A 15,371-nucleotide genomic window follows, 5' to 3' on the forward strand; every position below is an offset into this window, starting at 1 on the left:
GCCCCTCTGCTCTGCTCTTGTGAGACCTCACCTGGAGTATTGTGTGCAGTTCTGGTGTCCTCAACATAAAAAGGACATGGAACTGTTGGAACAAGTCCAGAGGAGGCCACGAGGATGATCAGGGGACTGGAGCACCTCCCGTATGAAGACAGGCTGAGGAAGTTGGGGCTGTTCAGCCTGGAGAAGAGAAGGCTGCGTGGAGACCTCATAGCAGCCTTCCAGTACCTGAAGGGGGCCTATAGGGATGCTGGGGAGGGACTTTTCGTCAGGGACTGCAGTGACAGGACAAGGGGTAACGGGTTAAAACTTAAACAGGGGAAGTTTAGATTGGATATAAGGAGGAAATTCTTTCCTGTTAGGGTGGTGAGGCACTGCAATGGGTTGCCCAGGGAGGTTGTGAGTGCTCCATCCCTGGCAGTGTTCAAGGCCAGGTTGGATGAAGCCTTGTGTGGGATGGTTTAGTGTGAGGTGTCCCTGACCATGGCAGGGGGGTTGGAACTACATGATCTTGAGGTCCTTTCCAACCCTAACTATTTTATGATTCTATGATGGTGGGCAGCTTTAAAATAACCCCGTAAGTACCGTTTTTGTTTGGTTTTTCCATGTTTCACAAGTTTTGATCCCAGCGTACTCTCAGCTGTTTCCTTTAAATTTATCTAACTCTGGACACTGAAGTACCTTGTGTTTTCATTTTGAAAGGCAATGTGCTAAGCAAACGTCTGCAATCTAACCCCAAGTTCTTATCTAATGCTTTACTACCCTGAGAAACAGAGTAATTTCCAGTTGTTACTTCTATTCCATACAAAAGTGCCAACTTCTGCCATCATCACATCCCACATCCTATTGCATAAGTTTATGTAATTCCAACCAGAGTTTAGAAAACCTGCCCCCATGGTTATTCTTCACAGACTGTTCCAGAGAGTCTCTGTTCCCATCAGTGAAGTTGTCTTCTACTTCCACCTTTAATTTTCTTACAGCAAATTCATTTTTTTCTTCTGTAAACAGTAAGCTCAAACAGACCATCTCCCTTTCTGTTGCTTATCTTCCTCTTCCCCATCATGGTTCAGGCATAAACAGGTTCAGACAAGGATTAACCAAATTCACAGAGCCATCACTGCCAGCTGTTAAACGTAAGAACTACTGTTCAGAAAGGCATTAGGCCACGGATAGCTGTAAGCAAGTGTAAGTAAGCCAAAGCCATGTGAGATGCACATGCACATGTCTTACACCTTGGCCTTGGGCTCCACAACATCCCTTTAGAAATATTCTATTGAGACCGACCTGACAGGACTATTCTCTATTTCTACTTTTTTTAGGCAGCATCATTCGCATCCCTCTCCTGTTCCACGCTGCCAAGCCTCTTTTGAAAGATTAACAAACTCCTAACATCCTCTGTCAAGACATTCTTATATTGTCCCCATTACCACTAAACTTTCTCCAGTACCCATCCCTGTCTGGAGTCTCCCTTCTTGAGCATGGACCACCACAGTTGTCCTCTGCAGGAATATAGTTTCTCCTAGTCATTAGCTATTTCTAAAATCAGTTTTTCTTCTATTGTTTTCAACTTCATGACCTCTGCTCTGCAAAACAGCTTTGTGCCTGTTTCCTCACTGATGCTGCTGGTGCAAATCTAATTTTCCTCTGCTTTGTATAGCATTTTCCCCATACTGAGATATCACAACACCATTTCAATATTGTAACATTACAGACATGCATGCCTGGATGTAAACGTCAGCAGCTGTTCATCTCAAATACTGAGAATCACCAGTTAGCAGAGGGTTCTGGTAAAATCTAGGAACAAATAAAGTTATCCTCAGTCTAACCAACCCTCTTCATCAAGTTGTGTCAAAAAAATGAGAACCAAATGCAACACAGCAGCTCTTCGCTTAGTCATAAAAAGGTCGCAACAAAGCCAAAGTGGCAATGATGCAGTTGCCTGAGTGCTGTAAACTGTAAAGATCACCTTGCAACCCTCAAAGACAAATCCAGAAACATTGAGCAACTGAGGAACTGAGATTTTTCACCAGTATCAGCTGTGTCTGACAAGTAAGCCATTGCAAATAGCCCCTAACTACAACTGATTTAAAACTCTGCTCATATCAAAAACACAAGCATAAAAATATCCATTTGGGGTTTTAAGATAAGCCATAAGAAAAAAACATGGGTATCCCTTGCTGGATCATCCAGCCTGGTTTTCCTGAGCAGCCAGAGCCTCAGGCAGATACAAGATCTAACTGTTTATATTCCTATAACTGCTGACATGGATTTGCAATAAATCTGTTTGTATTCCACAAACTTTTCCGATTTCTTAGACATAGTCCATCAAGCTATAATGCTAAGAAAATCCAGAGAGAACAGAAACAGCCCCACATTCCTACTCAAGATTTAGCACATATGGCAGAAATTTATATTCCATTTAGACTGAGATATTTTGCTCTCAAGCAAGAACATGAATTTCAGACCAAATTAAGAAACTTCTTTTAAGCAAATAAAAATAACTGGGTCCAGACAGATGCCTAAATTAACAATTTTTCCCTCTTTATTTTTTTAATTTTTTTAATTAAACTCCCGTTAAAATTCTTCGTTGTTTGTATAAGGTCTCATTTATTCTGCAAAGTTCCAGCTCTTTGAACAGCTCTTCTGCAAAGAAAGGGCTTAGGTGCTGAACACTGCAGGAAAAAAAAAAACAACAATATAAAGAGAAATTCTAGTAGAAAATTAAAATGCTGTCCATATGCTTGAACAACACCTTCCTATCTGTCCCAGCACCTCTGTTGACTCAGACCCAGGTCTACAAAGAGATTCAGCCATGAGACCTTACTGTTAAAAAGACAAAATGCCTTCCCAACCTGCATTTGGCACAGAGAATCCAAGCTAAGTCCATGGACTCTATTGTCTAAGCAGGAACCCAGTGCTGCTCTTCAGAGCTTAGATAACAGACTAATGGTTGAAACAAGCAACCTGACAAGGACACCAGCACAGAAGGGACAGAATGAAAGAGTATCCAGCCTAGTACACTGCCTCTCTTCCAAGCAGGCTGTCAGCAAACATACCAAAGTGAACTGACACAAGAGAAGCTAGAAGTTACATGCTTTATAATGAAGAGAGTGAAAAGTCAAGAATTAAACCTTCTTTTAAAGCACACCAAGCACAATGCTGTAAAGAAGTTCTTCTGTGTCAGTGCAGCTGCCTATGTCCACAGAGCAGTGGGGGTAGGTTTAGCCCAATGATACCTCCACAGAAAAACACAGTCATTTAAACAAACACAGCTCCTCTTATCACTGAGGAATCACTTATACACTTAGAAAAGCTCTGGCCACACTTTTGGAACAGCTGCACTCCACTGGACACTACTCACTCTGTAAGCAGTCAGCGTTGAGCAAGTCTTGGCACTTCTCATGGCACTTGACTCCACATTCTCCGCAGCGCATTCCCTGACGTGCAATACCCCACAGCAGCCCCTCACATTCGTAGCAGTAGGTAGGGGTTGTGGCTGTCCACACTTCAAAGTTATGCGGGGTTGTACATGAGATGGGGTAAATTAAGGCTTGCAAGGTCTTCTTATAGACATGAGATTTCTGAAAGGCAAGGGCACACATAAAACAACACCCAGGAAGGTTACTGAACCTATTTTTGCTGGTTAACATAGGAGCTATAAGGGGAAAGGTATGAGCAGCGCAACAAATCTACACGTTTGAGATAATCAGATTTATCAAACTTTTACAAGGAGGAGCAGAGGACACCCTTCCAAAGATGTTTGTCCAGGCATTTAAAAAAGTGGGGGAAATAGAAGAAAAAAATTAATGTTTGTGGATAAGGAATATCTTGCATAAAGTAAGTTTCACACACTGTCCCCCATGGTAGATACTGCAGAAGGAAACAGTAAGTTTACATTTTTCAGGATCATACTGAGACAGTAAATGTTACTTTTCACAATGTTTGGTTTCTTTAAACAAATGATACAAGAATTTTTGCATCTCTGTCCTTAGACATCTGTGAAGCTGACTCTGTGTCCCAGAGAGCCACATTCCCTCAATTTGCCTACTAAAAGTTAACAGGAGACAAGCCACTCTTCCACTTACCAGCTCTTCATCTTTGAGAGATGTTCTAGTGGCCATTGCTGAGGTAATTCCGGCTTTCCGGGACTGAACCAGTGACTAAGAAGGAAGAAAGTTTATTATTCACTATGAGTATTCAGAAGTGCACTGGCAATACCTGCCCAGAAATGTGACCAAAGGGACTCTGTCACATCAGACACCAAACCATCAGTCCATTACATTTAAGTTGGTTCCTTAAATGACATCTCACATCCCAGAAGAGTCAGGTGCATACTCTGAAAGGTCTCCAACTTGCTCCCATCTGCCCACAACCATTCACACTCAGGTAAAACTTTGTTTTTTCTCTGGTAAGAACTGTTAATGAAACCTGGGTTCACATCTCCACTTCCGTGTTCTGGTAGCTATGGTAGCTCTGTAGTTGCCTAAGGTCACTACATGAGGCTCACTCTTCTGTATCTAACTTTGTTCATATCCAAAAGGAGATTATTTCATCAGTTTTACAACATGCACAACACCCCCAACCATGACGCTGAAAGGGTTACAAAAATACAGGGTAATAACAGAACAGAGTGGGTTGGGAGCACAGGTTTGAATGTGCTGGTGTATCACATTCATTGGCCATCACTGAACACAATGAACAGCATTTTCCCCTCAAAACTGCCTCTTTTACATCACACCAACACTAAGTTCTGAAGCCTTGGACAGCACAGACCAATGCCTTTGCATCACCTCACACTGGCATACAAAGGATTTCTTCAGCAAGCCCATTCTAGTTTGATGAAGGCAGAGAAGGAAATTCAAGCAAGCAACATCTGCTTTGAAATCATCTAACCCTATCAGAAACCTCTGTTTATGCTCTGCTTTATGCTGTTTGGAGACAGACAGCAAAAGTTCATTTGATCAGTGATTGGCAGAACAGAGCACTACGATATACATGCACTGCAAAACTGCAGGTAAAAAATAAAAAGCAAAGAAATTTAGGGAAAATAAGGTAAAACTATTTTTGTTTTGGTGAAGACTTGGTGGATAGTTTTTAGCTCCACTTACCATGGCCTGTGGAGAGAGAGAATGAAAGCATACAAAGGAAGTAACACAAGTTAATGCCATTATTGCAAAGATTTAAGATACAACCAGTTGGTAAGACACGTATTAATTTTCCCCTGCGTAAGCTGGCAGAGAGATTTGCATGCACCTTTTCACACGAATTACAGGATACAGAAACTTTGGTCTTTCAGCTGTTACAGCATTTCTCCCGTATATGAAATCATTACTCGTACTGCACACAGCCAACAGAAAACCATTTGTCCCTCAGAAGCCTTATTTCACCGCATCACATAAGCATATGAAACTTGTCCTCATTACTCGCTTGGTTCTTTTGCTTCCTCAGTGCAGAAGCCTACTGGCAATACTGCAAATAGCTTTAAAAATTCAAGCACATATGCTCGTTTATCTATCCTCTGAAACTGCAACCTTCTGGTAGGTTGACAAACCTCACACGGACATTAGAAATTTCCCTAAAGTATGTGATTTTTAGGAAAACATTTTAAAATAGTGCAGCCCTAAAAATAATCAAATATTATGTGTAAAAGAAAAAGAACATGAAAAAATATCTTACATCTGCCAAATGAATGAAACTGTCTACAAACCCATAGCTTGTTCTCACTGAGTTTTTTCCAAGAGCAACTTCTAAGTCTTTAATGTAAGAATTAATTTAACAAAACAGGAAGCGTTCAGCTTCTTAAGTGACAATGAATGTTACCATATGTCAAAATTGGTTGTGTGGCTAAACAAAAACAAATCTCTTACCAGATCACTGACAAGTGGAATTGGCTTTTTTTTGCGCAGATCAGGCATGCTATCGATGCCATAGAGACCACCTGCAGGCCTGGAAATTCAGGAGAAGAAAAAAAAAGATTAAGATTCTCACCAGCAGTGAGAGACAGTAAAGAGATGACAAAAAAGCTTCCTTAAAACATCAGTCTCCTTGATAGTATCATAGTCGATGAGCACGGGAAGAATCAGCTCACTGCAAATGCAATCTGAAAATAAAGCAAGGTTGTTAACACACTTGAAAAAGTCTGTTTTCCTGTTTTCAGTTCTGAGGTCTGAGCTAGGTCAGAGTAGACTGGGCATGTGGTTGCAGAGCACCAGTGCTTCAGAGCTACAGATCTGGCAAAAATACTCACTCAAGGGCAGAACCAGAGCTCCCTGACAGTAATTCACGTGCAGCTTAGTCTGTGGCAACTGAGCTGCACACCTCTGCTTTCAAAAAGAATGTTTTGTTCCTTAAGGAGAGCTCAGTTTATGGTTTACTCCTGCCATTGAACGCCACTGCAGGAAAGACTTTGGTAATTTGAAAACATCCTGTCTCCAAGTCTTTCTCCATCCCCTTTCTTTCCATTCAATTAATTTAAGGTTCTGGGGTGAGGAAGGAGATGCTTTACTGGAGTAACTAAAACAAACCAGAAGATAACGCTTAAGAAAGTGTAACATTAATAATAAAATGATTGTTTATCTTTTTCACACACCACAATCCAGATGCTCCTGGCTGGTGTTGGTGGTTGGGAAGGAAACATGTTGAAGTGATAAGGCCAGAGCGGCAGGAGGCTGGTACCCATCATCTAATTCTAGGTTAGAACACTCTAGGCTTAGTCATGGCCTTTGAGGCTTATACAATTATTAGGAAAAGCCTCACATCTGAGGAGAAAATAGACTATTTTTATTTCTATAAAAGGGACCATTTGTGGTGCTCAAGCCATGCAGACCTCTTCACAGAAGAGCTGCCATTTGCTGGTGGTAGTAGTGGTGGAGCAAAAGGGCCATTATCATAAAATCATAGAATAGTTAGGGTTGGAAAGGACCTTAAGATCATCTAGTTCCAACCCCCAGCAACACTCAGAACCTGCTAAAATAAATCACTATAAGCTTCCGACATGACCAACCTGGATAACTGTATCTGTATCCTGCTATTCACTGCTAACACTACATGGATGTAAGCCTATGCTTGAAGACCCCCAGTAAATCACAGAACACCAGGCTGGAAAGGGACCTCAAGGGTCATCTTGTCCAATGTTTCCAGGCAAAGCATGACCTAGACTAGACGTCTCAGCACTCTGTCCAACCACACCTTAAAAGTCTTCAGCCCTGGGGAATCCAGCAGTTCCCTAGGGAAACTGTTCCAGTGGTTGATAGTTCTCATTGGAAAAACTTTTCCTCTTGTGTCCCATTGCACAAGATTAATTTCCCATTTCCACATTCCTTTCATGCATTCCTGCCACTAAGAATATGGTTCCCAAGGCCTTTTTCTTGGCTACAGAGACTGTAAAGGAACCTTCATGCCTCTCTATCCTTACCCACTCATTTTCACCCCATACCATGCTGGCTTATGCCTTTCTGCATGTGTGTGGTAAATTGGCTCTTTTAACCTGCAAGCTCTGCTGATTTGGTACACCACACCCAGCTACATGCTTTAGGACACCACAACTACAGGAAGGAGCATAGGACAAGCTGTTCTTACTGCAATAAAAGACACACTTGGAACTACCCTTTAAATCAATTTAGGAAACCAAACTGCCTCTACACATTTTCACGTCATGAAAACTGGGAGGCTGGTAAGTGACGAGGCTACTTGCACTCCCCAGCAAGCAGCACCTACTCAAACCCGCTCTGAATACAGCCAGACATCAAAAAAACCCTACTCGGGATGACCAAACCTATGTTATAGTAGACCATGCTTTAGGGTAGGAAAGAATGTGAAGGCACAGCCTAGCACTAGGGAGGGAAGCAGTCTGTTATATACAGAAACACACCATAGAGCTAGAATGGTAAAGTGACTTTCTTGTAGGAGGGTGACATGTCCGAGCCTTAGCTGAGCATCGATAGCTGCTGCTGGCTGAAGCCTGGTGGGAAGGTGAGCAGTCACACCTAACTGCATGAACAGCATCAGCTTTGCCTGCACCATGAGTCACATCTGCACCGTGCTCGCCTCTCCCTGCTCCTACACGGTGAACACAAACCTCCCTCAGGCGGCTGACACAGCTGGGGATGGAAGGCAAACTCGTACTTAAGGAAGGTGGAGATTTACAGCAGTTAATTACAACTATTGGAATCTTTGGGCAAGAATGAGAGCAGTTTTCCAACGCTGGAAATCCTCACAGCAAGGTTACACAGTATTTTTACTAAAGGCTACTCTCATTTCCAATAGAGAATCCCTTCTGATTTATTATAGAAAGCATAAGCAAAATACAAAGGGAGAGTCTGTACGCTGAAAAGATGCAACAAGATGGTCACAAGCAAAAATATGGCTTCTGACAGAAGTCAATGGCACAGCTGGGAATTTACATTTTGTTTCCAATGACTTTTTTTGGTTCAGTTGAAAGGAACCTGTGATACTCTGACATTTCCAAGGAAAGGAAAACATATAAATTGCACGGCCTATAAATTAAAGATGAGCCTAAACAAGTTATTGTGCTTGAGAAACATGTCTAGTTAGATGTCTGGCTTGTTGCAAAATACTTCAGATAGACTGAGTTTTATGATAAAACCAGTTGTAAGCCAGACTGTTAGAGAACAAACGTATTTGAAAGGTGCTTTTTTTTCACCTACTATATCCTAGTATCCATGTAGTTATACACTAGATGACCTGCTTTTAGTTTCTTAATATTAAAATCAAAAAGAATTCTAAGCAACAATTCTTAATATTCAAATTTATTCAAAATAATACTATATACTATATATAATATTCAAAATTATTCAGCCTATGCTTTCAGCTACCTCAGTCTCTTTATTCAAACATAATTTCTACTTCACTTAACAAAATTGGGACTGTTTGCATAGACAGAAGTACTGACAGTGCCTCAAATATACACACTGGAGCTTTATAAGTAATAGGGTAACTCTCCTCTGCAATGCATGTAATATTTATAGCATTATTATGGAGTGCTGTATTGAAGAGTGAATAGCATTTCTGTATGAAAAGATGATCTGCACTAGTAAATAAAATATACAGATATGAGATACTACATCCAGATACTGATCAGTAATACCAACAGTACTTGGTTTTGAAGCTATCTCTCCAAAGCCAGCAACTATAGACAGGGAACTACCGTTGCATTATGCTAGAAGTGAAAATGGTTTGAAGCATGTATTCATCTTTTAATACAAGTTATACCATATAGATGCTTCCATTAAATTTTTAAAATTTAAGGAAGCAAAGGTGGTTTGCAAAGACAGAAGATGATTACTTCCTTCAAAGGATATCCTAATCTGCATATGAAAGAGAACACCAAACGTAAATGCTTTAATGTACTTTGTGGCTAATAAACCACAACGTAGCTAATGGTGCAATTAAAGGTTCACCACCCACAACCACCTCCTCTGTAAACCCCCTGCATGCGCTGACACAGCAAATAAGCTGAACTTTTGTCAAAACTACATTAGCCAGACTGTTTTATCTGACATTGAAAGAGAAAATTACCAGACTAGAGCAAACCTCGCCTTGAACTGACAAAACACATCTTTAAGTATTTCAGGACTGCATGTGTGTTCATCTTTCAGGCTGGGAAATCATTCTGCATGCATGAACCAGTAAACTCAGTACATTGTCTCCTCATTAAACCAGGAGAAGGTGCTGCTGATAGTTAGAATAAATCACTTTCTTCTGCCCCTGCTAATTCCCAGTTCTCCAGGAACCTGCTCACTGAAGTCCCAGGCTCCTTAGGAAAGCATGGGGTTGCTAGGCAGCTCCAAGCATCCGCAGGTGTGGAGGATGCTTAGTGGGAATACCAACATCTCATAGAACAATGACTCCAAAACCAGAAAGCCGTATAATGAAGCCTCTGATTTAACTTTGCATTTTATTAAGGAAGCTGCCTTCAGTAGTTTGAGAATTAACTTATGCATGAGGCAAGCCAACCTCTTGCTGAGATTTCAGGGCAAATCTGCTGCTACATCAGCTCCTAATGAGTGCACCACCACCAAACCGTATCACCCTCATCATGTATAAGGCACATAACCTAGCAGCCTGTAGAGTGTGTCACGGTCTTTTTTTTCCAGAGGGGATTCTAGGGAAGGAAGCTCCCATGCTGGCACCTATTATGCAGAGTGTCATAGTGAAATTACAATCAGAATTTGTCTGCTTCATTTGCTGCAAGTAGCATGTTGCAGAGAGAACACGTGGCCTCTCACTCTCACCTGTGTGAAAAGAGGCATGATGATCAGTCACTGCAATGATTTCCAGATTTACCAATGTTTTAACTACTACAACAACTACATAAACCACTGCAAAGACAGAAGATTTCCGCAAAGCTACTTCTTCCTTCTAGAAAGGCACAGCCATCTTTCTGAGCTACTCTCTCCCTTCCCTGGTGCCAACAGTGACTGACTCAGGAAAAAGGATTTCATCCAGACCACCCTGTGCTGCTCAATAAGAATGTTTAGTACTGTGCCATAAGCACTTGCCACCATCAGGTTTCATATTATACATACCATGTTCTTAAACACAGATCTCTCCAAGAGCTGCGCAGCCCACCTCCAGCTGTTTAAGAGGATACTGAAATACAGCAGCAGCCTGGCCCTATGTGAGGCATGGCCACTTGATTAATCCTTAAATCAGCCACTAAAAAGATCAGGTTTTTTTTATTTAGATTGAACCACAGACCTCAAATTACACTGTACTTATAAACACAGGGAAACAAGGTCCCAAAATACCACTTACCCTCCTTTGAGCCAGGGTGGTTTTGATGGATCAGCCTCATCTTGACCCTTAAATGGGGGAAAGGAAAAGAACAATATGAAATTAGTTTCTGAAAACCCCAGGAAACATATGCAGGTTATATTCTGAGGAGAGGATAACAGACCACACTGCATGCAGGCAAATGCATACAGAAACCTATTCAAGCACCTCTGACGACCAACATGTCAGGGTAAGTCATACAGACACAGACAGGCTATGCAATTTGACTGAACACCTAAACTGGAACCTGAAGAGCCTGTTCAGTGCACTTCCTCTTTCAAAAGACCAACTGCTGGCTTTTTATTTCCAACTAAACAAAACCATGAGCTATTGGAGAGCTCTTCCACTCATGTGAACATGGTCACCACTTACGTGAACATGGTCATAATGAAGATGTTATGAATTAAAAGCAACTTTATGAAATGCACAAATGACTGATTAACATGAAACTTTGTACAGACACTGGTGAGCTTTGCTCATGCTCAAATGCAAAGACTCGTCAGCCCCCTAAGCAGGAAGGTCCCACTGCAGCTCCCCACATCTATATGCAAGTATTTCATTTTCCAAGAGGTGTAAAACAAGGGCCGTCGCTGGCAAGATGATTACTGGTGAACTGAGATCTCACACTATAATAGAAAACACCTCAGTCTGCAAGTATAAGGATTAATATTAATGAATTTAAGCCATGTTCTTATGTTTGTATTTGTTATGTTAGTATGTTCATTTGTTTACAGAATGATGTTCTGTTTCTTTGAGAATCTTCAGGGCTGAGAAGTGCCTAAACAACTGCAAAATGCCTGAAGGAAAGAAAAGATTTTGAGTAAGGGAAAGGTAGGTTTATAGGTTTACCTATAACCAGAAACCTCTTTGTTCCAGCTTACAATTCACAAATTCTCCTGTTCTCCCTGAAATAAAAGCTGTTTTCAAACAGGACTAAGCAAGACACACTGCTAATAGCTAATACCCCGACCTCAGATAATCATGTCTGCCAACAGTATGAAAAGACTGCAAGTTGTATACAACAGAAAACAAAGTACTTTATAACTTGAGAATTGTAACAAAAGAAAGAGCATGGGTCACAAAATAGGCTCCAGCTTTATGCAAGATAAAAGAACAAAAGCGTCTATTTGATGTCTCAATTTGTACATCAGCAAAAGTCCAAACTTTTAATTTGTTAGTTCAAAACTCCAGCACTGGGCAGATCTGAAGACTACATAGTTTTTATTACTTTAAAGAGGTTTGAACAACATGACATTATCCATAATTGCATGGGCACTCCAGCTTCTCTACATGATCACGCAGGAGCCTAGACCCATGGTCCAGCACAGACAGAGCAGCACACCAGGGCTAGGCTCTACCCATCTCCATTCCAAGCTGTGCTTCCAAAACCCCTTAGCCTGAAACCTGCATTTCTCCCAGAGGGATTTGAATCAACTGCTAGTCAAGAGAAAAGATTTCGTGAAGTAAATGCAAACAGATCCTTCAGAGCACACAAGGGAGGACATCTCTACTTCCACCTCGGAACACTTGGAAGAGCTGTGGCTAGAAAGCAATCCTAAAATGGAACAACCTTTTATACTGGACTGAGCTTAAAAACAATCAGTTCAGCTGTACTGAATGACAGAGAATGACAAATACAAACATGGCAACATCTGCTGGCAAAATTAATTAGTGTGACAGGGTTTTCAATCGGTTTATCTGAGAAACTCAAAGTACAAGTGACCAGTATTTGAGACATAAAAGTACTACAAATAGCATGGGCAGTACTGAAGCCTGGAGACCACAAGAGCATCAGAAGATCTGCTCAAGGGAAGAAGATCCAGGGAGAGTTGTTTACCTAGCTGAGCAATAACCATTTCCTACAGGCAACCATGAGTCAATGGAGAACAGCTGGGAGTGTGGATGAAAGGAAGAGCAGAAAACATGATCAGGAAACAAACTTCCATCATCTCTCAGATTTTGAGACATGCCAAGTACAAATTGTTGAGAGTCCAGGTAAACTGTACTTGTTCTCATTTAATTCCTTTTGCCAAGCCTTTTATACCTACAATTAAAAAGAAAACAAGAGAAGAGAAAGAGCTTCTCTCGGATGCAACAGTACAAACCAAAAGAGCAAGCTTTCAGTGACAGTATTGATGGAGGGGCACGGAGATGATGGCTGTGTGTAAACAGGAGTTATCACCTGCTGAAAGTAAAGAGGTAATTTGCTCCAGGCAGCATCCTCCCTGAGAAAATGCCAAGAGAAGCAGCACCTGACTTCCATCAAAAGAGGGCTGATGCTTTGAGACTATAGAAAAGCCAATGCAGCACCCACAGTTAAGGTGCGGGGGAAGGCGGGAAATGTGATCTAGACTAGTGTAGGCTCATTATTCGCTTCAGCAGCTTGAAAGTCTTTAGAACAAACTCAAAGGAAAGAATTAACATGGAGGCAACTGGAAAAGAGGAAAAAAATGCAATACATGGCACCCCAGTTTTGAAAACATGGGGGTTTTGTTCAACAAAGAAACTATTTTTCTTTATACTGTAAAATGAATTATCAACTGAATTCTCATTTCAACAAACTTTTGATGCAATGCCATGTGACGTTAATAAGGCCGGATATGCTGAGAAGGAGTGGGGAGCTTTAGGGTGGATAAACAAGTAACTGTAACTGAGCCAGCCACGGACAACGCAATAAGGATGCTAGTGGGAGTAAGCAGGATCTGCTGATAAAATCTGCTGATGACAAACACAGGAGAATTATTGATACAGAACTCAGATGGTGAGTGGAAAGAACTGATGGCAGCAAAGACTGCAACAACAGAGGATTAAACTTGGTAGAAGTGGCGAGGTCAAAGCCCTAAAGCCTGCTGTGAATCTGACCAATCTGACATGACAACAGACTTTACTTCTAGTCATCACACTGGCAATGAGCCACTAAGACAATCTGTGAGCCATTTAAGAAGAAAACATAATCTGTAGAGCATGTCCAGTGGAATGTGTCTGTAGAAGTAAACCCATAAATGCCTCTGTACTGTGCTGGCAAGACTCCTTCGGAAAGGTATATACGATCTTTTTATTCTATATCAAGGTAAAAAGAATTCACAAAGGAAAATTGCAAAGCAGTATGACGATGCAAACACAATATTATAGGAGGAGACCAGGACAGCTTGCTTATGCCAACAAAAGGCATCTTTTCCTATGCTTATTCAATAGACATATTGTATGGAAGAACTGCAGCTAAATATAAACAGAGGATGAAAATTTTAAGGTGTCTCACCATGATAGTCCAGACAGCGTTTCAAAAGGAGAAGCAGACACCACACCTAACCAGTTTTAAAGAAGGAAGTTGGGCAGTTTATATATGAGGTAGTGGCACAGTATCACACAGTGGCAGAGGGCTGGCAGTCACCAAGAAGTCCTACGCAGGTCCTTGTTGCACCAACTCATGTAGTTAAAGAACGAGGGGCTGAATTACCTACGAGTGTTGGCATGAGTGTTAACAGGGTTCAGACACCTCTGGGAGTGGCAGTTAAACAAAACAATCCATAGTTTACACCACTGTTGTGGGTAGGAACACTCCATGTATCCCTATGCCTTTAAAAAAGGCAAATGGCAATGCTGTTCAGATGGATTTTCTGCAGCTTGGGAGCTCCCCACTTTCTGAAAGCAGGACCCAGGAGGGCTCCAGTAGGTGCTCTAGGTCTTGTCATCAGCCATGGATCTGCTTAAGTTCAGCCCCTGATGAGAGCATGGCTTGCTCAGAGCCTGGGCAAGCAAACAACAGGCAGATGAGAAGAACACTGGAACAATTGTGAAAGTAGACACATTTAACACCTGGACATCCCCATGCTGCCTGTCACAGAAAGCGCTTTGCTGGCTTATGCTTCAATTCTCTGCATAGATCTGTCACTTGATCACTTAATTTTCATCTTAATTTTTAATAAGCACAAAAAGCAGCACTGATAAGATGGAGAAGTGAACATGTAAACAAAATAGCCCACCACATCTCTATTCGATTTTGTTTTATTTCTGATGCTGATGGATGACAGTTTTACACCTACTGCCCAACAAATACCTTCAGCTGGCAAACTGCCTGTTACCGTAGTAATGCAGTATATTCACTCACAGTAAAGCATGCTGCAGTGAGTGGCTGAAAGGCCTTTTCCATGTAATTAAAGTTTCTTATCAGGCAAGAAACAGCAAACTAATGCTTGCGACAAAATAGCGAAGATTAATACCCTGGATTAAACACATCAACAGACACAATCGTTTAAGGCACATTATTCAATGATAGAGAAGACAATGTCTGGTGAAACCTGAAAATGAAACAAATAGGAGTTTTCGCTTAGTTGGGAAAAGCAGCAGCTAGGCTTAAAAGTAACTTCAGAAGTTATTTAAGCAAGCTGCAATTTGTAAATTTCACAGTTTATCTCATACACATGATGTTTTAATGGACATAACAATTACGTACTTCTGTAGAGGAGGAAGTCCATAAAATGGACAGAGGCACAAAATAAATAATAAATAAATCATCAAATCTGGAGCAGCACAAGAAGAAGGAAGAACATCCTCAGCTCTGTTAGCTCTGTTCATATAAA

At 41.3% G+C, this 15,371-nt stretch overlaps 1 protein-coding gene across 3 annotated transcripts in view; it reads right to left on the minus strand.

Moving 5' to 3' along the window:
• Nucleotides 1-15,371, minus strand: part of LOC136004685 (protein unc-13 homolog B) — a 218,252-nt gene that overhangs the window by 79,052 nt on the left and 123,829 nt on the right. For all 3 annotated transcript variants that reach the window (XM_065661417.1, XM_065661416.1, XM_065661414.1), the window contains 4 exons: nucleotides 10,774-10,820; nucleotides 5,865-5,943; nucleotides 4,083-4,157; nucleotides 3,359-3,578 (listed from right to left, as the gene is read on the minus strand). In XM_065661417.1, coding sequence (XP_065517489.1) covers nucleotides 3,359-3,578; nucleotides 4,083-4,157; nucleotides 5,865-5,943; nucleotides 10,774-10,820 — 421 coding nt within the window. The remainder of the gene's footprint in view (nucleotides 1-3,358; nucleotides 3,579-4,082; nucleotides 4,158-5,864; nucleotides 5,944-10,773; nucleotides 10,821-15,371) is intronic.

Source organism: Lathamus discolor, chromosome Z, assembly GCF_037157495.1.
Source record: "Lathamus discolor isolate bLatDis1 chromosome Z, bLatDis1.hap1, whole genome shotgun sequence".
In the NCBI taxonomy this organism is placed as follows: domain Eukaryota; kingdom Metazoa; phylum Chordata; class Aves; order Psittaciformes; family Psittacidae; genus Lathamus; species Lathamus discolor.